Below are 23,451 nucleotides of genomic sequence, written 5' to 3'. Positions count from 1 at the left end.
CTTCCCGAGCTCACACAGTGGGAGGGACATGTCTTTCGGAAGTAATTGAGTGCGAGGTAGGGGAGGGATGGAGAGACTTGGAGGATTTCATGGCTTGTTTTGGGTTGTTACCGCTGCGACTGTTCCTCTAACATGAAATGTGTCTTTTTGGAGGGCTTGGCCATTTTCCTGCTCTTCTACACACAACCCTGGTCTGCTCTGCTGGGGGCCTTCTACATTCCATGCCTTATGAGCAGGGCCCTAGTACATTCACTGGAAAAATTCATATACTTTATGTACATTGTTTACAAACAGTGAACATGACTTACCCTGTACACAGTCTTCCCCATCCCGTCGGCTATGCCAAATGAAAAAGAAAACAGGATAAAACAACAAGAAGCAAAGATTTATGCACATTTATGCATGTTATAAATATTTACATGTTCGATACCCACTTATGCCTCAGACACTATTTGTTTGGCCATGTCAGTCATCTAGATAGTTAGGAAAAGGATTCCAGGTATCCAAAAAAAAAAAAAAATGTCTATTCCATAATAGAAATGTCTTGTCAGTTTGTTATGGAAGAAACATATGATTGAAAGCAATAGGAGCTAAAATGCTGGTTTCACTGAGTGTTTTCCTGATATCCTCCAATAAATGAAACCCTACATTTCATGGCATTTATTAAATAACCCTTGCCTTACTAGCTAGGACAGTAGCTTAGCCTCACCATGCTGGCCTGCCATGCTAAGCTAATCGACTTATTAATAGATCTTAATGACTGAGTGGTAAGCTCTGAACATCAGGAGATGGAGTTAGGCTTCATTCTCTCTCACTGAGATGAAAACACTTATCCTTGTTTTGACTCAGCTCTCGCCGTGTCAGAATTAGTTGATAGGCAGTGTCAAAGTGTGTGTGTACAGTGATGTTTGTAATTTCAGTGATTTTTTTTTTTTTTTTTTTTTCCTTTTGCAAAACCAAGAATGTCCATGTTTATTCCATTTAAATCCACATCAGAAATCAAAAGGAGTATTTATGCAGGTCAAAAATGCATAACATTACATTTCAACTTTTAGGAAATCCCCTGCATAGTATCCTCCTTTGACTCGTCTCCATAGCAATAAACTTGAAAGCTAGCAATAATGAAAACAAAACAGGAGCAGACTTCACCACAGGAGGCAAAACATTGTGAGATTTTAGACATGGTTTCAAGAAGAGAAAATCCAAACCCAAATCCGTATAGGTTTGGTAGTGCTGGGCACAAAGGCATTATGACACCAGCTAAATATCTGGATAAATTGGTTGTAGTTTACATGTACTCTGGTTCACTAGTTAAAGGCAACCCTTTATTTTGCAGACCCTGTGTGACACATGAACACAACGGTATAACAATGCTGTATTAAGTACATAAGAAGCTAAGAGTATGGTGAATATAGCACAAAGAATACCAGCACACATTAGCAGAATGGGAAACAGGGTCTAAGTTTGGCCAGCCCATAAACTGTATCTTATCCAGAGGTCAGTAAGCCCAGGTGTGGGTCATAGGCAGTTGTTTTCCTTTTACAGTTGGTGATGATTGGAAAGTAAAGAGTTAGCAACTCTCTTCCAGAGTGGTTTCAGAAGCTTATTTTTAGGTAGGCTGTATCATTGCAGACCTGACTTTATCTTGTTGCTCTTGAGAGCACACCCGGAAATGTCAGATGTCATATTTGCTGTCTAATTTACTGCGAATATTGTATGTGCTACTGGAGCCTCTTGTGGTCGCAGTCTATAAAATCAGCTTGTCTTCATTATACAGTTCATCCTCTATAAAGTGTCTTCCTTCAAACTGAGGGCTTGTTTTGTGGTCCATGCAGATGTGCTACTTGCTGCAGTACTTACATATTGTACAGTAGCCATGTGCACAGATGTAATTTATGCTGAGGACATGCCCTCACGACTTTCTGAACATGTACTATGAAATATTTTAGCGAACAGGTTGGTGCTGATACCTGTCCAGTGTGAAAAATCAGAATGCTTGTGCCTAGGCTATATTTTTTGTCATATGATAAGATAATAAACTCATCACAACTGACATTTTATGATCTGAAACAAATTATGCTCAAAATAAATAGAAGAAAATTGTACTACAACACTATTAAACCATAGTGCTGATACTTGTGTTTTTCAATGCCAGTAGGCTTTATGCGACTATAAAATGTTTTTTTAACTTCTTCCTTTCAGTCCCAGTGCTTCTTTCTTTTTAGTGAACGCACATGCCCGAGGACGTGTGTGCGTGTGCGTGCATGCGTGCGTGCGACCAGCTAATGCAGAAAGTCTTAGGTTTTTGAGGCTCAGGATGGAAGGAGCATCTCTTTACCTAAGAGCCATGAGTATTTCTTCTCCCCAATTCAGAGCATCACACACCAACGTACTCGGACAGAAAAAGAGTAAGAGAGAGGGGAGAGTGAGCATGGAAATGTTGAGATAAGGACAGGGAGGGAGGGCACTACTGATGCAGTCCTGGGAAAGCCTTCTTTGTACCTAGGGCAAAGTCAGAATCCAAACAACCAAAGGAATATTAAAGCCCCTAACACCAAAAGCAGCCTGCACCGAACACAGAAGCTGACGGGATCAGCCATGTTTCCTGTGAGGTAGAACCACAGGGCTGCTTTTGGCTCTGACTCCACAGCAAAATCCCAGAACTATTAACTGAGTCCCCCCCACCATACCCCCGCCCTTTCACATTTAATTTGCTTTTTGTGCTGTTTTTTGTTTGTTTGTTTGTTTGTATTTTTAACTGGGCCCATGTGTGGCACAGAGTCCAGGTATATAGTTGACTTAAATGCTCATGTTGCTGAGCATGGAAGGAGGTGTCTTTTGTGGACCCAGGCAAGCCTGTAGCCAGGCTGGGTGTTTTCGGTGGTGTGGTTCCCCTCTCTCTGTCTCCTTCACACACACACACACACACACACACACACACATGTACATGCTGACATGCTCTCGCACAACCCAGAGTCACTTGCAATCATGCACAATCATTTCTATTCACGCTTGCTCTCACATGTGTGTGCGCACACACACACACACACACACACATACACACTGTTCCTGCCACAAACGGTAACCTTCTTTTCCTTCATAGGTTTGGTCCTCCGTTCCTGATGCGAGAGGACCTGTCGGTGTCATGGGACCAGCTGCAGCAGAGTATCCTCAGCAAGCTCTACTACCTAATGGTCAACGGAGCACAACCGCAGGTAGGAACTACCACCTCTCCCTCTTCTGCTCAAATCTGGCCACCCTTAAGCATCTCCATCCAGCCGCTGCCACACTGACCACTAGCATTCTGTGGCCAAAGCACGACTGAGCAGCCCTCTCTGTTCTGACACGTCCAGCTGTGCATCTGTGTCAAACAAATCACATTCCTAGACCGCCATACATACAGCGCACTAACTCCCTCATTACCTTACACCACACGACTGCTGGCACACTGCTAATCACTCTGATGAGGTGCGTGCCAATTAGCATGTCACCCACAAAAGCTGGAGGGACTCGTTAATGGCATCAGTGGTGCATTCTGCTGGAGGCAGTCAGGTAGATTGGTTTATTATGAAAGGGCACGGCTGGAGAGAACCAGAAAGTGGGAAATACAGAAAGAAAACAAAAGAATAGAGTGAAAGAGTGTTGGGGACAAGCAAAGAGTTCTCAAACCAGAGAGGCACAAAATAAAATGTGGCATAGTCAGTTTTCCGAGGAAGAAGACAGGCCAAATAAAGCAACAGAGAGGTTGGGAAAGACAAAGAATGTATGTGAGGTTGAGGAAGAAACAAAGAGAGGACATGAGAAAGACAGGAAGTGGGGGAGAATAGGAGACAATCCGTCTGAATTCATCTCCTGCAAGGATAGACTCCATTCATTATACCGTGGCAGCATTCCGCCTGTTGCCTGTCCCACCCCCCAGTGGGCTATTTGATTAAATCTCACTCTATTTAATCAATGTGGGTAGCCATGTGCTGCTCTACAGAGAGCCTGCCTCTCCCTCATTTCATCTCTCTTCTCCTCCTGCTCAGAGGACAGGCTATGCAGTCAGTATCAGTCCCCTGCTGCCACTGTTCTTACTGCCCTCTTCCACGATTAGGGCTCTCACTCTCTCATGCCTTCCCCACTCACAGGTCAGCAGACAGGCTGGACTATGGTAACATATCTCCATCTTTTTTGGGGGGCATGTAGGTCTTATCTTTTTTCTTGTTTTCTTTATCTCTCTAGTTCTATAGATTTTAGAATATGGGGTGTGTGTGTGTGGTTGTATGTGGCTGTGAGAAAAAGAGACATTGAGTGGCTATCCCAAGTATTCTCTCAGAGGTAATTACATAGACAAAAGGAGAGTCAACTAAGCAGTGTGCTCTGTTTGGCAGTTGGCCTCGTCTATAAATCAATTAATTTACATAGTATAACCCAGCCTTGTTACTAAAGCCTTTTATAGGCTGGGGCACAACAATTAACCCCACATAATGAACCTGGGATCAGAGAGATGTACTCTAAAGTACATGATGGCTAGCATTTTGTTGTTAGTTTGGTATGCTCTGTTAAAAAGCATTCTTATCACACAAAATCACTGTCCATATGCAATAGAAGAGTTTTTGAGCATTTCTCAAAACTGTAGTTGAGGTTAATGTTTATTGCCTGTAAAAGTAATGGATTTCTTAAAGTAGGCCTATAGCTATCTACAATATTGAATAATTTGCTTTGAGTGTGTGATGTCCACCTTTCTCTGATAGAGAATGAGAAATTTGTTGATTGAAGAAGTGTCTAACATGTTTTAGATGCTCTTGACTCTTGCCTAAAGCATTCCTGTGAGAATCCTGTTCATAACTAAAACTATGAAAACATCTAGAGGCATTAAGATCTCCAGTCAGCCTTGATGATTAGAGGCTGACTTGAGTTAGGTGTGTTAAAGAAGTCCCAACCTGATTCCATCCTTGAGACCTGTTGCACTGCAAAGGAATGTGAGCCTGCTCTGGACGTAGTTAACTGCTGTTGAAGAATTTGTTAATCTGGAGTGGGACCATTAAAATAGGGTTAGTGCCAAACTCTGGAGGAGGATGACGGTCTAGGTGCAAGATTGGGAATTCCATCCATTGCTTTCTTCATTACATCTCAGATGTTCTCTGTGCCATATTCCATTCATTAGTTACTGTCTGCCCTCTGCTGGGTGCTTTAAAGAATATACGATCCACTAGTGTTTATGGTCCCAGCTCAGAGCTCATTATCAGTATGATGACCACCAAAATCTTAATGCAAATTACTAGGATTTCATGTCTGTCTCATCACCAATCTTATCCTCTAAAGGCGATGTAGTCTTCTCAGACATTCTGATGACTGTCGGTACGTATGCAGCATGGTAATGCTACCCAACTGCTTCCGTCCACATGTCGGTAGCTTTGCTGAGGCAATATTGCTCACATCTCTGCAATCAGTTTTGAGACATCAGAGCTATAGAAAATCCCACAGAAATAGTCCCCATTTCCCTTCTGACTGTACCGTTTCAGAACCCTCTTGTCTATTTTTGCTGTCTATTTTTCACTCTCTCCCTGCAAGACTCCTTGTTTCTGTTCCTCTTGGTGCCGCGCCAGCAAAATTTCAGATTTCATATTGAAAAAGAAGAAAATTCCATTTAATTTTTGGTTGAAACAGCATTTCCATTTCAGAATGCACAAGGACAGAAATGTTAGAATTCTTAAACTTTAAATTCTAATCCAGAACACAACTTTTAAGATTTAAAAAATGCATTCATTGTAAAAAATTAAGCAGAGATTATGTTCTGATCAAAATTAACCCATATAAGGAGTGAATCTGCATGGCTAAATGGCTCAGCGTGATGCACTGGGAGACATTTCCAGTTAGAACTTTCTTTAGCTCTGTATACAGAAAGACAAAGAGCAAAGATGAGAGTAGTCTTTTACCTGTTTACATAGTTGTTATTTTGCTCCTGTTAAGTAGAGATCACTCCTTACTAAATATTGACCTTAACTCTTCTGCTGACAAACCTGATCCTAGATCTACAAGAAAAGACAACCTTTTACAGAGTTTAGCTTGATGTCAATGCTGAGCTGACTTAAACTAGTTTTTTTGTATGAGCATGAATTTCACTCAGTGCAATAGTGCCGCTTAGTGGCTAAAGACTAAAGGATATAAACACATTTTACACTTTAGAAACATATTAGAGCCTGCCAGAGGACTTGATGAGAAACTTTTCTTGATGAAATTATTAATTATTCATGCAGAAATAGAATGCATATCACCAAAATGAAGCTTTAATCATTTGTGTTGATGAACTTAAAAATCACAAGGTTCTTTGTAAAAATGCTAAATTGTATTTGGTACCTTGTGGATTAGTCAGAGATTCACAATCAGTAATTAAAGAAAGAGCATTAAAAATGGCATCTTTCGTCAGCTCCTGTAATTATACTGGCATATCCCATGTTGAGTTAATACTTGGAGTGAGAAATTAACGCAGTCTATATTTTTGTCCAGTTGGGTTTACATAAACACAGTAAGTGTTTTTTTACATTGAGTATTTCGCCGTATAGTTAATTCTGGCTGTGGATTTATTTCATTGCAGAATTCCAGAGTGCTGTTCAGGATCCGGGTGGTTGGGGGATCAATGTCCTGCAGCTATCTGAGTTCTCAGGACAGACAACCTCTTCACCATCCTGCAGTAGACAGGTGAGTGTGGGAGAGTGTGTGCAAGCTTGTGTGGCTGCGGTTTTAATGGTTTGTCTCATTTTAGTTAATAACATTTAGCATTTCATAAAATTGCTAAAATGCATATTAATGCCTATTATTAAAAAACCTATTATTAGTCATTTGTATTATCAGGAAGGACAAGTTGAAAGGGTCTTCTGAATAACAAGAAGTTTTTAAGTCCTCAGGCAGATGAAGGCGACTTGCCATTCAAACTTTTTTTCATGTGCGAGAATGTCTATAAGGATGCTCATATACAGTACACAGCATAAATAAATACATCTGGACATAAAAATCTATTTCTAAATTATCACCATTACAATTTATGGAAGTATGAGGAAGATATGTAATTAATAGTTGTAAAATGAATTAGCTAGCTTTGCTTAAATCATTGTCTGTCTGTAAAGTGTCCTTGAATCTGAGAAAGGTGCTATATAAATGTAAATAATAATAATAATAGTAATAGTAATAATAATAATTGTTTGCAAACATGACCCTTAATTAAATTCAACAAATGAGTAGCCTACTAGTACTTAGTATGTCATCTGTTCTTGGCATGAAGTGTATAAGCTCATGATTGTCATGTCTGTCCTGTTCAAAACCTAAAGGATGACCTCCTTGAGTGCTTTGATGATTCATGGAGTGCAGCTGAACTCTTCAGAATTCCCATCAGGTGCTCAGTAGGATTGTGGGCAGGTGACATACTTGGCCCCTACAGCACTTTTACCTTGTTCTTCCTTAAGAATGCAACAGTGACCTTGGAAGAATTGTTTGAGGTCAATGTCATGTTGCAAGAGTGCTCTACGTCCCAGGGTGTGTAGAGAAGGCAGCATCTTTCAAGATTATGCAGTACATCTGGGAAATTATAATGTCATGGATGAAGTACAATTTCCCAAACCTTTAGAAATCATTTATCTCCCATATAAGAACTTTACCATCACCATACTTCAATATGGGGACCATGCACTTTTCAACATACTCTTTCCCCTTGAAACACTGTACTGTACTGGGAATTTGTGATTAGAATTTTATGATATATACTCAAAGGACAGTATGTTAGTTGTGTGCACACACACATGCGCACATGTGAATGAGAGATATTTATTGGCTGATATTTAAAGGATAAGTGGTCTTTTACTAGGCATAGAAAACCAGTGCTGTGTATGTATAACGGTTCTTCAGGAATTAAATCCCTTAGCATTTAGCAAAATGCACAGGTCTGACCTGGAACACCTTGGGGCTTATTCCCTTTAAGGTCTACATTGTCAAATCTGTCTTGCAAGGTCTTAATGAATTTCTTTACTTTCTTGAGAGAGTATGTTCTAATTTAATTACTTACAAGTAAAGGCTCTGAGAGAGATCACCCTGAGATCTTGAACTGAACATCTCCACTATACCAACCATTAATGAATGGTACAGTGTTTCCACCTGGACAGAAGCCTTGTAGGATGATATATTGGTTTGTCATGGGAGCTAATGCATCTCCATGTTGTTAACGTTTATTTAAGTAGAGTCTTTTCAAGGCTTGCATTGTTCTCTGATAGGACTGGGGGAGAAGAGCAAGGCTGCATGTCTGCACAAGAAGCTGACCAGCCTTGGTTTGTTACACTTTAATTACTTTGTCTAAGAAGCCAAAAATGCACCCTTGGACTGAAAAGAGGAGCTGAAGTTTTTCAATGGTTGTTATCTTAGGAAAGCACCGATATCAATCCAAAAGCAAAATACTGACCCGATATCATCAGGGAGGTGCAGATTTACTTCCATTTATAGTTTGTTAGTAAATGGTAATAAAATGCTCTGAGATAAAAGGTGTCTGTTTTGTGTTTCCTCAGAGCTCTGAAGCTTTGTGGCACAGGTGGGCCTCCCCATGTGAAGCTGATCGTTGAGTGGGAACACAGAATAAAAGATTGGTGAGTCAAACTATTATCATTAATCAGTTTAAAGGAGCAATAAGTGATTCTATAAAGAGTGATTCTTCACATTATGAAACCATTACACTGACCTCTACTGGCCTGGATGTTTCAGAAATTCTGTACTAAATCTGTTTTATACATGACCAGCTCCAAATGGGGGGGACCTGGTTCATTTGAGGACTACAAAGTAAAATGATTCATCTCATGTTAGCTACACTTTAAAGAAAAAATGTAAATAAATAAATGTTCACTGTCATAAATATTGTTTATTGCACCAAAAAGTGGCATCACAGAGCCGACCTCCCCTAACTACATACCAGATTACAACTCCCAACTTCCCATGCATCGCTTCACAAGATCCTCATCACTGGACTATTGAATTCACCTGCTGCTCATCACTCTATTTAAGATTACCATTGCCAGTCACTCTTTGCAAAGTATTGTCATTCTCTCGGTGTCTACATACTGAACGGTTTTCATCTATTTGCTTTTATTCTCATTGCCAGGCTGTTTTGTTTCATCCTGTTTTTTTGCCTTTGCCTGCTCCCTGTGATTTTGTCTGCCTGTCTCTTGTGCCTGTCTGGTTTTGAGCTAATGTTTAATGTTATCTGGATTTTTTGTCTTGTGCTCTCTGGTTCTGACCCTCCTTCTATTATTTACTCGGGATTATGGATTACTCCACCGAGAATAAAAAACCTCACGAGGTCTGTGAGGGTCTGACTTGTTCTATCATGACACAGGTGGTAAAAATGACTTATTGCTCCTTTAGGACATAGGCACAGAAATTGTTACACACAAACCAGCCTACGCAGCCTGCTTCAGTGTTTGTTTCTTGGCTTCTTCAGCTGTCTTGTGTTTTAGACAACAATCCACTGAAAACACCAATTAGAAACCTCCCCTAGCGCAGTGCGAGTTTGAATGTGTGTGTGTATGTGTGTGTAGTCTGTTTGGTAACATTCAGGAGGAGGTGGTGAAGGACTCGGAGAGTGTGCGTACCCAGCAGCAGCAACATGTTCAGCAGCACAGCTGCACCCTCGACGAGTGCTTTCAGCTTTACACGAAAGAGGAGCAGGTAACACATACAGCTGTACATACACAGCCTGAAACGTCTCTGTGTATGTCCATCTCCCACTGAATGAAACAGCCTCCGACTGTCCTCATGCTGATAAACTTCACACTCCATGATTATCTGCCTTTTTCCTATAATAGAACAATGGGGATGTTCTAATTCTGTTTAAGAAAGCAAGAAGTTATTGTCCCTTCTCTGTATTGAAAGCTGGAAAAAGGAAAAAAAACAGTAAAACAAAAAGTCAGAAGATAAATATATTACCTCTAATGTTATACAGATTTGTCACTCTGTTCAATGAGTGGATACATAATTTAAACCTGTTTATTTATTGTATTGTGGAGTATAAACTATTTGAGAAAATGGTTTGGCTAGCTAAATAAATTTACAATAAGCTTTACAATATACTCATAAGCCTAATACAAAGCTATATAGGACTGTTATGTAATAACACATTAGTCGAATAAAACTGCAGTATATTTTGAAATATAAAAAACAGAAAAATAAGCAAAAAAAAGGTGCCCAACAAGTATAGGCCAAAATAAGTCTTTGGTCTTTTAATACACTTAGAATGCAGTATATGTGCAATACAAGTTCTAGTCAAAGATTAGGTCTAGAGTTTTGGTTAGAACCTTAGCTCAGAAATTAAGACTTTTAGGCAAATAGATAGACTTAACATGTACTTTATTTTATTACACTGCTTAATTAGTCTAGTCTAAAGTTCTGTTGCTGTTTTTTGCTTGCAATTTATTCTTTCTTGCATCCTAAAGTAGATTGCAGAGACGTGTAAAGTGCCTGCTCCCTCTGCGGCATAAACACATGTAAAGCTCTGAATATTTATGCATGTACTATTCAGCTGGTAAGATATGTAGCCTAATATTATTTCATGGTTGGAGGGACTGTGGGAAGGCAGAGAGTCACTTCCATTAAAAACTGAATAAAATGGCACTAATTTTACCACAGTTGTAAGTGGAAAAGAGTTTAAGAGGCCCAGAATCCTTGTAGGTACAGTAATATCTGCTTCTGGCACACGTAACCCTACAGAATGAAACTAATTCCATCCATTCATTCCTCTGTAAAGATTAGAGCCCTCATATGATATTCACACTTTGCCTTCAGCTGGCTCCTGACGACGCATGGAAATGTCCTCACTGCAAGCAGCTCCAGCAGGGTATGCTCCAAATGAGCCTGTGGACACTCCCTGACATCCTCATCCTCCATCTCAAGCGCTTCCGACAGGTGGGTGAGCGGCGGAACAAGCTGTCCACGCTGGTCCGGTTCCCTCTCACAGGCCTAGATATGGCACCCCACATGGTCAAGAGGAGCAACTGTGCCCGTCTACCTTCAGGCTGGAAACAGCAAACCCATCAAAGCGCAGAAGCAAGCCAGCATGCCCAGGACTTTCTCTATGATCTGTATGCCGTGTGCAACCATCATGGAGGGATGCATGGAGGTCACTATACAGGTATGCGACCCCATAATAAATGACAGCCAGAGATTGGGTTGTTTTATGCATTGTTGTGCAGGACTCCATGCTGGGTCAGAACTAGACCTTCTGTTGTGTAATATTTAAGGGTCATGATGACACTAATGACAAGCATTTAAAATTGAGAGCATCACAATATAATAACATCCCAGCCAGTATTTGTAATGGCGTTATCTACAAATTTGAAAGTGTGCAAGTTCTGAACTACACTCTCCAGGCACTTTATTAGAAACATATAAAACTACATTCATTAGCAACTTGTATCTACACTCAAAGTTCACTTTGAGGTATACATATCTTGCTCTTTCTCTCAAGCAGTTATGCATTCCCCTAAACTTTGATTTCTTGCATGTGTATCATTGTGTTAGACTGTATCATGACTGATACATAAGGACTCAGCATTCTTGTGATTGCGAGAGTGAATGTGCATTCTTTGAAATGCTATATGTGTGAGTAGCATGCCAGCAGGTACATACACTGTACAGGTCAAATTATATCCATGAATTAACAGCATATTGCAGGAACTCAGTGGATGGCCAATGGTATGGCTATGATGACAGCAGTGTAGAGCCTGTGCCTGAAGGGGAAGTGTGTACCCGTGGGGCTTACATCCTCTTCTACCAGAGACGCAACAGCATCCCTGCATGGTCAGCTGGATGCTGTCTCCGAGGTCAGCTTTTATTTCTGTACACATTAGAATTCATGCATTAGAATCCCACTCCTTTTCTCAATACCCTTCATTAATGGAAAGCCTTCCATTTACACTCGCACCCACATACATTATATTGTGTTTTAGTTTAGTTTGTGTTTAGATATAGACTATTGGTTTATGAAACTTGAGTGTGGTGATTATAGTTCATCATAGTGGAACCATCTACATATTATGTTTCATTTAAATTGTGGAACATCAGTAATATTTTTATCCACCATGTTTCTAGCCTCTCTGCACAGCCTTCATCAATATTGTCTATCCTAAATCACACAAATTAATTTGAGACCTGTGGAAAGGGAGGAGATGCAATTACTTAGAAAAATATCCCTAGAGGCAGAATTCGAGTCATTATGAATGAATCTTCAAATATAAAAACTAAAATATGTATACTAAACAGAGCTGATAGATGGCACTCCTGTCACAGACTGAAGATAAACACTAGTTAATTGCTTGAACTGCTACAGTTGACAGTGTGGTAATGACTGATGTTCACTATATTTGTTTCTAATTGTTATTGCCAGCATATCTATTTGAAAAGAACTGACAGAGTCATTAAACAGTGACATGGTTTGACTTCCTGCAGGCTCTACGAGCCCCTCCAGATCTAATCACTGGCTCATTCGTCTGACATCTCTGACAGAAGAGCGCCAAACCTCTAGCCCAGCAACTAAGACCTCCAGTTATTCCTCAGCACCAGAGCCCCAGACACCAACCTCCCCTGCACTCCCTGCACAGCTCACTAAAGCTAATACTGGTGAGTTATCCATTTGTTTCAGTTCTCAAGAGGTGGTCTCATGCCATCGAGAGTGTTAGTTAAATCCAGTGTTTTATTCATTTGTTTGTCCTTTTTATTAAATAGTGTAACATATGTTTTAATATAATTAATATCAGTGAATTTATATTTATGTTTGGTTTTGATACTTCTTGTCTGATGGGGCCAGTACTTGTAAAAACTACAAAAATAAACATTTTTCGCAAAACAGTAAATGACTTTCAGACCAATGACTATAATTGTCAAATTAACTGAACAAAATATAAGGTTGCACATTTGGGATGTATAATATAATTTTGTGCACACCCATTTCTTCCTTTGTTCTTCACATCCTAGATGGAAGAGGTACACAGGCCCGTAGTGTAAGCATGCGTTCTCCCACAAAAAGCAAGGAGAATCTGAGCAAAGTGCTTCCTCTGCGCTGGTCTTTTGGTTCCAAAGACCAAAAAAAACCTACATCTATCCCCCATACTTCACCAGCTCAGCCTGGAGAACTGGTAAAGTACCTGGAATCTGGTCGGCGACCACGGTGCACTAAGGAGCCCATTGTGAGCTTGGTAGCTAGCCCTGCTCAAGTCACCACGCAGCACCATGAAGGAGATTCACTCAGCTCCCCTAGTGGCAGCAGTAGCTTTAGTGGAGTGGAGCGAGGAAGCTGTCATGGGCCAGACTCACCCAAAGTGCCTGAAGGCCAAAGCAGAGGCCCAGCTAATACTTATGCTAAAGGACAAGATCAAGGCTCGCTAACCAGAAGGAGCTTGAAGAGGACAAGGCCTGAACAGCATGGGAAGAATCAGAATGGATTGTCCAAGCATGGTGCCTGTACCGGCCACAAACCAGGAGGTAGTGCTTCTAACTCTTTACCTCCTTCCAGAGACTCCACATTAAAGAGGCTCTGGAGGCAACCAGCTGGAGCTTCCAAGATTCTGGATAATCAAACCCGGTCAGAGGGGGTGAGTGGATGCAAGAGTGATGAAACTCGGAGCTCAGGTGGTGTCCTCTCCTTTCTAAAGACAGGCTCTATTAAGAAAGACAACCAGTCAAAAGATGGTACTGCTGGGGAGATGGGCCAAGGCAAAACTTCAACCAATAAGAGCCTATCAAAGCTCTCTTTATCCAGTGGCATGCTGAATGGAGTGGTAGCAGAAGAGAAGAAAGCCAATGGTGTCCAAAAGAGCAACAATGGGCGAAACAACAGCAAGGCAATGGTCAATGGAAGAGGCAGCCTTAATGGTTCGGCTCGTGTAGCTGATATAAAGCGAGCGCATAGCTCTTCCAATATTCAGTGTAGGCTGGATCTGAGTCTGAGGAGAACTGTGTCTCTCCAGCGCAGTGGCCCACTGGTGCCAACCCACAAAGAGCTCACAGCAGATAAACCCTCCTATGCTACATTGCAGAGGTCTAGATACAGCACCACCTCACTAGGCAGGCAGAAGCATGTCCCTGAATCCTGCTTCTGATGTCCCTGAATCCTGCTTCTGATGTGCAGGTATCTGAGGGAAGTATGTATGTCTGTATATTTGTTTTGAACTAACTTGAGTCAGCACAGAGGAACATATGCGAAGACAACACTACATTTATGGTGCCATGACGTTTATGTTTCATCCAAATCTGGGAACATATCCCACATAGAATAAAAGCATGTGAAAAGCTACCAAACCCAAATCCGAACTAATTTTATTAGTGGCCACAGATATGATCCAAGTTCCAGGTCGTGTTTTTCACTAAAAAGCAAGCGAGTGTAATTTAGATTATGCTCCTGCCTACCGAAACATCCCGAAAATGCAGTTTTAATTAGACGCAAACTCTTTTACAGATGTATATTGTGAGACACATTCATGAAAATCTTGTTTCATGTTTTAGAATATATGAGTTATGCTAATCTGTGCACTTTTGTCCGGATATATTATTTGCTTCCTTGAATTACGCTTCCAGTATCCAGCACATTTGCTCCATCAAAAATAAGCCTAACCACATTCCTATTGTGTGAAACATTTTAAATTTGCTAGCAGCATGTTTTTTAATTTGGAAATGTCCAGCCTGTCAGATGGTGTGAAACATGGAGACCCCTAGAGATATTACCTACCCAATTAAACAGATGTCATGCTCTGTTTACCCAGTCACATGGTGGTAATGCTGCAGGACGAAATGTGAACTTGCTACAGATAGATGGAGCAGATCTTACTTAAGCCAGAAACTGGAGTCAGCATCTTTCATCAAAACTGGGGAGATCTCAGTTGTGACATTTGTTTCTGTAAGTGCCTTTTTATAGTGATACTCGAAAGAGCATTAGTTTCAAAACTAATGCATTATTGTTTTCTACATTCACACATACACAGATATATTCTAAAGGGCATGTACAATCACTGGCACAGTGGTGCATCATTAACTTAGGATCCATGCTCACTGGTCTTTATTATACAGACCACATATAGGACGCAATATGCGCTTACTAAATAATGCATGCATTGCACAGTGTACATGACATTATAGTGTACTTACATCACCTCTTTTGTTCAGGTACGATCAAAACATTTGTGCAGTACATGGGAAATGCTCTTGGTCACCAAATCAACCTATATGCTTATGCTGTACAAAATCTATGAGAATTTAAACTTTCCTAAAGATATTGGGACACAGTACATGGTTCTTCCACATTGCTTTAAACTTGCTAGCAATGATCTGTGTGATTTGAGGCAGTTTAAAACAGCTGTTTTGAAATTAATCATTACAGTAACCAAAATGTAAAAACTGAATTAAAAAAATTAAAAACTCTGTGTTTATATTTAGGGAATATAATATTGCTAGAGGAAAAAATAAGGGTTTTTTGTTTTACAGCCCATTTATGAGCCCACATTCTGGTCTTCTCATTCTTATGGCCAGTAATGAGATTATTTTGTATATATCCAGAGATTCCTGAGAGACAGTGAGTCAAACAGCATAGTGTACATTAGCATCAGTCATATCTGCCCTGATAGGCCATCTATGTGTAGTTACAAACCCAATATTTGTTGTCATGGTGAGTGGCCTTGACAAAAGTGCTGTAAAATGTATTTAACCAACCAGCTGATCCAGCAATCCATCTTGGTGGAACATCTAAAACAAATCATGCCTGTGATGTTTAGTAAGCCTTCAGTTATTGTTTTAAAGCCCATTGAATGATTTAAATGCTTCTTCAAATAATTTACATGTTTAAATTGAAAATTCACATTATTCATAGCTTGTCAGAGAAAGTCTTTGTGCTTGGACATAATTGCAGTAGATAAGTGGGAGTCTATTGCTTATAGTGGGTTTTGTAACAAGTGAGTTATCTAACCCTGTGAACTGTAAGTGTCTGAAACAAACTTCTTGCAGTGTCTAAAGACATAAAATCAGAAGTAAACACTACTAATGTACATTTTAATGGCATGAAATTGCATTGTTTACAAATGTACAATCTAGGTGTTAATTTAACAATCTGATTTGTTGTGTACTGTCCTGTCCTGTATTTGTGATACATCCACACAAGGGCTGCACAGTATGTTACTTGTTTATTTTTATTTCAGTATTGGTCTTTGTAATACTACTACTACTACTACTACTACTACTACGACAATAAGATACTATACTACTATTACTACTACTAATAATAATAATAATAATAATAATAATAATAATACAGCAGGTCTTAAAATGTAAATGAGCTCTTGAACAAATCATAAACATCTGTGATTTGTTGTGAGCATGTTGACTTCAGTTATTCCAGTTGAGTTTTTGGTGGGTGTTAATGAATCACAACTGTCTCATGAGCCAACATAATAATAATAATAATAATAATAATAATAATAATAATAATAATAATGTGATGCAGGCCAGTCTTTAACCATATCACATCGTGTTCTACAGTGTGTATTATATTATTGAAATTCATATTGCAGTTAAAATATAAAGCAGTACAATTGCAATATAGTATGTTTTCCATATCATGCAGCACTGATTCACATTCACCAAACTCCTCAGTCAAATAATTTAGTTCTAGCTGTGGGCAAAAAATCTTCATGTTTTTCACTGTGCATCAGTAATTTCTTTTTTTTTATTTATTTTTTTAGAACTCACTAAGCTTTCTTGCAGTACCATAATAAGAGTTTGTTGATAAGGGATAAAAGTTGGGGATGTGTTTTTATGCAAAGTTTTGTAATGAACCTTTTTAACTAAATTGTAATTAGTGTAAATGTAATTGTACAATTTGTAATTAATTGTATTGCTCAGATACTGATGAGATGGCAAAGCCTTGAAAGAAAGGGTGAAACACAATTATAATTGAAACACTGAAACCTTATATATGTTTCTACTGTCAATTTATATAACACATTGTATTGCATTTTATTTTTAATATAGCAGATTTAGCACACCCTTTGTCATGACTCAGTATGTTCTATTTCTAAATTGGACTAGGCTAATCATGGTGCTAATTTTAAAGTGCAGACTAAGTGGACTAATATTTTTCTCATTGTGTGAATATGTGGTTGGTCATTTGAATACTGAAGTCAGTCCAAGTGTTTTCCCCACCTTTGATGTGATTATAATAAGGCCTACCCTGAAGGAAAACCTTTGGATTTAGCTACTCGGTTAAACTGTGGACATGGGTTCACATTAATTGTTTGCTTTAATAATACCCTATACTTTTGTTTTATTTTTGACAATTCTAGTTTCAAACATGAATTTGTTCAGTTAAACATGTGATCTGGTGTAGAATATTCAATAGCAGAGTATATTTAATAGCTCAGTTCTTATTTTTCTGTGGCAAGAGTATGTCCTTCATGTCCTTCTGGCCAGACAGTAAAACAAAAGATATATTTTTCTGTCTCAGCATCAATTGTTCAATCTATATTGATCATCAGTGTTCTTTTATTTTATATAACAAAAGGAAGTTTGATTTATCCAAACATATTACACTAAGTTTATTAGGTTAGGCTGTAACTACTTTTAACATCTTTGGCAAGAGGGAAAAAATCTTTGGCAAGAGGGAAAGGTAAGCTACATGTAAACTATTGTAGTTGTTATCATTGTCAGAGAGCAATGGTCATTCAGATGCTTTTTATCTTACAGATAAAAGCAATACTCATTTTTTATCACTGCATGGAAGAACAAATTAATTAATGGAATCTCTGCATTAAATTTCACTTAATCATTTGCTCCAGGCTTGACAGGGACAGGTAGCATTTAAAGCCATCAACCGAGAACATTGTCCTGACTCCTCATATGAATCAATGATGAACTGTAAATATTCCTACAAGTGTTAGCTTAGCTTTTTTCCCAATGTCTAATATCAACATTCACATTTCACTTTTGTGATCGTTCCAGCTTCAAATGTAAGTTGAAATATTTACCACCCTATGAATATTTTTTCTTAGAAGCAGTCATCTTGCAAAGCTCACACAGACTCCTCAAACCATGCAGTGATTAATTATTTGGAAGTTTTATAAATCATGGTTTGCTTAGTTAGGATAGACTTGAGTGTACAACACGGGAAAAGGCCTGTCACAATGATTTAAATATAGAAATGGTCATATTTAATGTATATTGAAATGGAGGGAAGGTTCACCTATGTTACCAAATTCTTTTAACACATTATATCCTTAATTAATGTACATCTGCAGCGTGGTATCAGCTTGGTCCCATTCAGGGACTGCTGCTTTATCCAAGGTCTAGCCAATGTCCTCAACCCCAACCAACAAAACAACCCTGAAAGCTCCCAACACCCTGACTTTCCCACAGCTCTGCCATCAGGTTAGTGATAAAGTTGTAATCAAAGCAGATAATTTATACTGCAACAGCAGGAGTGCTCAAGCAAGTTACATTAAGCCCTGTTTTGTTTGCCAGAGCTGTTGGAGACCATCAGCTGAATTAGCTGAACCTCAGAGAGAGTGATGGTAACACACACCACTTCTCCCTTTAAAGCAGCAAGTTATTCAGTCATTTGTGAAAAAACATCTCCTGCCTTGGTAATTAATAGAAGTGGCGCATAATTAGTCTTGATAGCCTATGTGTTTCATGCCACAGTTCTTACTCATTTCCAATTCAAGTCAGTACTGTAACCAATAACAAAACACTGATACTTCATGTTTTCACTGCATGACAGCCAATCAAGCAAGGATATCTGTGACACTGTGCCTATGCACCTTTTTACACATGAGGATTATGGCAGCAATAGGCAACAGCGATGTATTCGCAGTGTATTAACAATGTATTTACATCAGCCTGAGTTGAGACATGAAGACTTACAGTATGGATCCCCTCTCATCTGCCAAGTAATTAATAGCTCATTAACAAAGTTAGCACAATGCCACCTAGTTCTTCTAATCATGTTTTATTATAATTCTTCTAATAATTTTAATAATAATTCTCATGTTTCTATTTTTAATATAAGTCAAAGGGAGTTGTCACAGCCTGTGGAGCAATGCAGTAGATATGCTTTTTACTGTATATAAAAGTACTATGTAGTGGTATTAACACTTTAATAAATTATCAATCATAATTTATAGGAATAATCATAATAGGGGCACCTATTCCCCTGATTAAAGGGGAAAATTAATTCATTGTAATTAATTTATTAATGATTCAGTCTCAACTCATAAATGTCAAAAATTCTCATATACCTAAAATTAGAATACCATTCTTGACTCACAAGCATTATAACTAAAGTATGTTTATTGAATAAACGGAGAAGATGCATAAAAATCATTGATTAATATTCTGCTGATGACCAGAGGTAGTGAATTCACTAAAATCGCTATAGTACAACAAAAGTAACAAACAGTGTAACCGAAACAAATTAACCCAAACTAAATTTGTGGTGGACTGAGGAGCCTGCATAGAAGATAAGGGGAAGGAGTTAACTCGGGCTCTGCTATGTCAAACTGTGTTGATGGCTCGACCCTGCATGAGCGATGTAGTCAAGTGGCTGGCGAGGTAGGCCTTTCAGAAGCAGGAGTCTTGGTATTAGTGGTTATGTGATCTTTCCTTGCTTTTGATTATGATTCATTACCAGCTGCACAATGAAACTTCAGTCTCAGCTAATACAACCAAGCGAGTCTGCTGAATAATATTCCTGAATAATAAGCCAGGGCCAAAAGTGCAGGATGATTCAATTCTAGGATGTGTTTTACATCTGCATTTGGAGAACTGTATAGAAATAATAGCCATTTATTCAGACAGTTTGTCATTTCAGAGAACAATGTATAATCGGGCACATAATTAACTGGCAATAATTATTTATTGGATTAAGTACAAACCTATATATAAAACATTCAGAAGTTAGGATTTTTGTTATAATTAAACATCAGGACTACTAGTTTATATACAATATTTTCTATAAAAGCAAAGTATATAGAGTAATGTTAATGCGCAGTTCATGCCCACAGTTTTGAACATTAATTTACTGCGCAAGTACAATGTGGTGCCATATATTCTTTAGTGCCTTATTCCCTTTTTATGTGTACATATAAGTAATGCCTTTTGATAACTTCCCTTTTTCTGTACTGTGGGTCATTTGCATAAAAAGGAAGGGATGTTGAGTCTCATACACACACACACACACACACACACACACACACTTAATCTGAACAGGAAGGCTAGGATCCAATTGCAAGTATTTACTGAAGTAGGCAAACTCAGTCAGAGCCAGAAAACAGTCAAAATACAGAGTAAAGCAGTCCACGAGGGCAAACAAGTCCAAAGGTCAAAATCAAAACAGCACAGACAGAAAACAATGTTCATCATTCTGTAGAAAATTGAGGCACAACTACACACTGAACTAACCTTAAGCCTAGCCTTAAACACTGTTTAATTTAAACACTGTTAATGATGTAACAAGTACAACCGGTGTGGAACACAGTTCAGTATACTGGTGACAGTGACCTCTGCAGTTGAAGATGGAAATCACCACAGAGGACATGACAGTAAGTTAAGCATGCAATGCTTAGCCCAAAATGTCTGTATTTTATAAGACATTAAAACACATCATATTTGTATTGGTAGTACATATAGTACAGATTTGCAGATAAAACACAAAGACTATGACTCGGATGTTTTGTTTATATTCAAGCTTCTCATTTGCATTTTGAGCTAAATTAATTTTACAGCAATGAAAAATAAATATTTATGTAACTGTCCTGAAAAAATAAAATATTTTAGCCTTATCTAACCTCCCAAATTTAAAAACCTTCCCAGCAACAGAACACATTACTGTAACTTGAATGATGGAAAAGTGATCAAATTTAAATTATCCTAGATCTTACATTGAAACTTATTGGGTGTATTATTATTGTTGACTGAAAATAGCTTCTTCTGTCATTCAGCCAAATAACATAGTATAAAGGTGTTTCTCATTCTAAACGATAAATAGATTTTTTTTATACACATTGTCCTCTGTTAGGAAAACCTGCACAACTTCATAAATTCCTGGAGGCATGAGTCAAGAGCTTCATTTAATGTTCATTTCAGACATCACAAACTGACTTTGACCACAGCATGGTTGTTGGTGCCAGACAATTTCATTTTAGTAAATCAGAAATTAATGACCTTTTGGAATTTCTACACCGAACAATCTAGAATTTACATATAGTAGTGCAAAGAAGAAGAAAAAAAGTATAATACAGCTAGCAACTATTCTGCAAGCAGAATTGCCTTGTTCAGAACGGTCAATTTGGCCCAACCTGGCAGGAAGGCTATGGTAACTCAATGTCTTTGTAACAGTGGTGAACATAAAAGTATTTAGGCAAAAACATGCAACATGTCAAATCTCGTGGAGGCTCTATGCAAAGTGGCAAAAATGAACTGCTGCTTGAAGGTCCCATTGAGAATAATGTATAGAAATGGGTTGATACAGTTTTTGGTGTACCCTGTGCCAATCGCAATGTTATAAGCTTAGAGGCAGGCAAAGCTTGGTCACTGCATGCCAGGTGGGGCTACTGCATGATGTAATATAGGGCCCAGCAGATGAAGGAAAACAAGACAGATGTCACCCCCTGTTACGGAGACGGACGCCTGACTGGAACATAGTGGCCATATTGATAGCCATGTTCTTGAGGACCTGGAAGAAGATCATGCAGATGACTATCAGTGGCAGGGCAAAAGGCAGCACAAACTGATAAAGCATGTAGGCGTGTGCAGGTGGAACAGGGAGCAGCAGGGCACAGCCCATAGAGCCATCTCACTGGGGTATGAGGCCTGTGTCAATCCACACAGACAAGGTGGAGAGTGATGACCGCATCTAGACCAGTCTGGCCAGGGAGACGGCCATTGGAGGGTGCGCATGTGTTGAAGTGGATGGGTTGGACCATTGCTAAGTATGTTCAGAGTGATCATGGTCAGAACCTATGCCCAAAACCTTTTCTTGATCATTTTGACTATGCAGTTTCCAATGATGTCCATGATGTACGTGACTCCATATAGGCTTGACATGAAAACGTAGTCAACTGTTCTCTTTCGGAAGTACAAGAGGAGCTTAAGAGGTGAGACTTGTTCGTCAGTCATCAGTGAGCCTGAGTTACCACCCTCCCTCACTCCCTTTACCAGTCTCACAATCACCTCTATTCCAGTGAATTGCTTGTATCCAGTTTTCTCACGTCCGTGAATTATCCGTTAACGACAGGGAACGAAGCTTCAGAATGTGTCCATGAAGCGGGAAACATAAATCGCACAATAATAATATGTTAAGGTTACTTTTTACTGACCGTGTTATACAGTTATTTAATGTAGATAGCTATCGTTAAATGTGCCATAGGATGGAAAGCTGTATTTGAATAAAAAATCTGTACTTGTGAACCACAAATGCAAATCCCGCATAAGCAAAACGGTCGTAAAAGGGTCGATTTCTAAACTGTTAGGCAAGTCTTGACTGATTTGCATACACCAGCCCACGTCCTACCCTACACACAGCTGAAACTTCTCGAAATTTAAGCGGTTCTTCAGGTAGTGAGAACAAAATTATGCTCGTTCATTCGTTAAGTGGCTGCCACTGACAGCGGCTAATATCGGCTGACAAAAGTGGGTTCTTGGGCCGATCGCAGTAGGTTATTCAGTGTTTTACTATAATTAAGAAACCAGTCCACGAAGCAAAGTTAGCCGTAGAGCTGCGTTCGGCAGCTTCTCGTCGCAGTGCAAAGAGATGCCCAGTAAAGGACACACAACTGCACTACCTTTAGACCATTTACATAAACAACTGACTGAAAGAACGGTTATCTCGCCTGTATTATTGGCGTTTTAATTACATAGATAAGTGACAAATTGTGCTTTGTTCAATATAGCGGGATCGCTAGCAGCTGTCTTAAAGTAGGTCAAATGAGCTGTGTAACCTGTTTTATAACTAAGGCAGTCTCTGCCGCCCCGGGGAACCTCTAGTGCTGACAAGTGATCCCATTATTTTGGAGCTGAAATTCGGTTTGTTGGGATGATTAAATCATGACACTATTCTTGCCTTTCTGCGATCGTTTAAAAGTGTTCTTACATCACAAAGTTGTTCTTTGTCACATTTATTTGGTTTTGTTAACAAATTAATAGTGGAGTACTTAATGGGATTATACTGGTTACACCGTTTCTGAGAAGAAAATGTGAGGTTTCATAAATTAAATGAATGCTAAGCTTACACTAATAGAGAATAATGCTTGAATTAATAAAATAATTACTGTATGTCCAGACATAAAAGGAAATGCCCTAGACATGCATATGTGTGATTACGCAAGAAGACATGTGTACGAGACGGTCAAACAGAGGTGACGGCTGAGATGGAAAAACACAAAAGCAGAAGTGGTGCAAGGC

The 23,451-nt window shown here is 39.1% G+C and overlaps 1 protein-coding gene across 2 annotated transcripts in view; it reads left to right on the top strand.

The window, feature by feature from the left end:
- Window positions 1-17,474, top strand: part of usp43b (ubiquitin specific peptidase 43b) — a 65,069-nt gene extending 47,595 nt beyond the window's left edge. For both annotated transcript variants that reach the window (XM_081711106.1, XM_027003396.3), the window contains 8 exons: window positions 3,104-3,215; window positions 6,581-6,684; window positions 8,535-8,612; window positions 9,558-9,687; window positions 10,801-11,146; window positions 11,679-11,837; window positions 12,463-12,633; window positions 12,988-17,474. In XM_081711106.1, the coding sequence (XP_081567232.1) occupies window positions 3,104-3,215; window positions 6,581-6,684; window positions 8,535-8,612; window positions 9,558-9,687; window positions 10,801-11,146; window positions 11,679-11,837; window positions 12,463-12,633; window positions 12,988-14,111 (2,224 nt within the window). In that variant the 3' untranslated portion in view covers window positions 14,112-17,474. The remainder of the gene's footprint in view (window positions 1-3,103; window positions 3,216-6,580; window positions 6,685-8,534; window positions 8,613-9,557; window positions 9,688-10,800; window positions 11,147-11,678; window positions 11,838-12,462; window positions 12,634-12,987) is intronic.
- The last annotated feature ends 5,977 nt before the right edge of the window (window positions 17,475-23,451 follow it).

Source organism: Electrophorus electricus, chromosome 3, assembly GCF_041902795.1.
Source record: "Electrophorus electricus isolate QZ-2024a chromosome 3, ASM4190279v1, whole genome shotgun sequence".
NCBI classification, from domain to species: Eukaryota; Metazoa; Chordata; class Actinopteri; order Gymnotiformes; family Gymnotidae; genus Electrophorus; species Electrophorus electricus.
The sequence above is the reverse complement of the archived record's forward strand: the minus strand, read 5'-3'. Positions and strand labels throughout refer to the sequence as shown.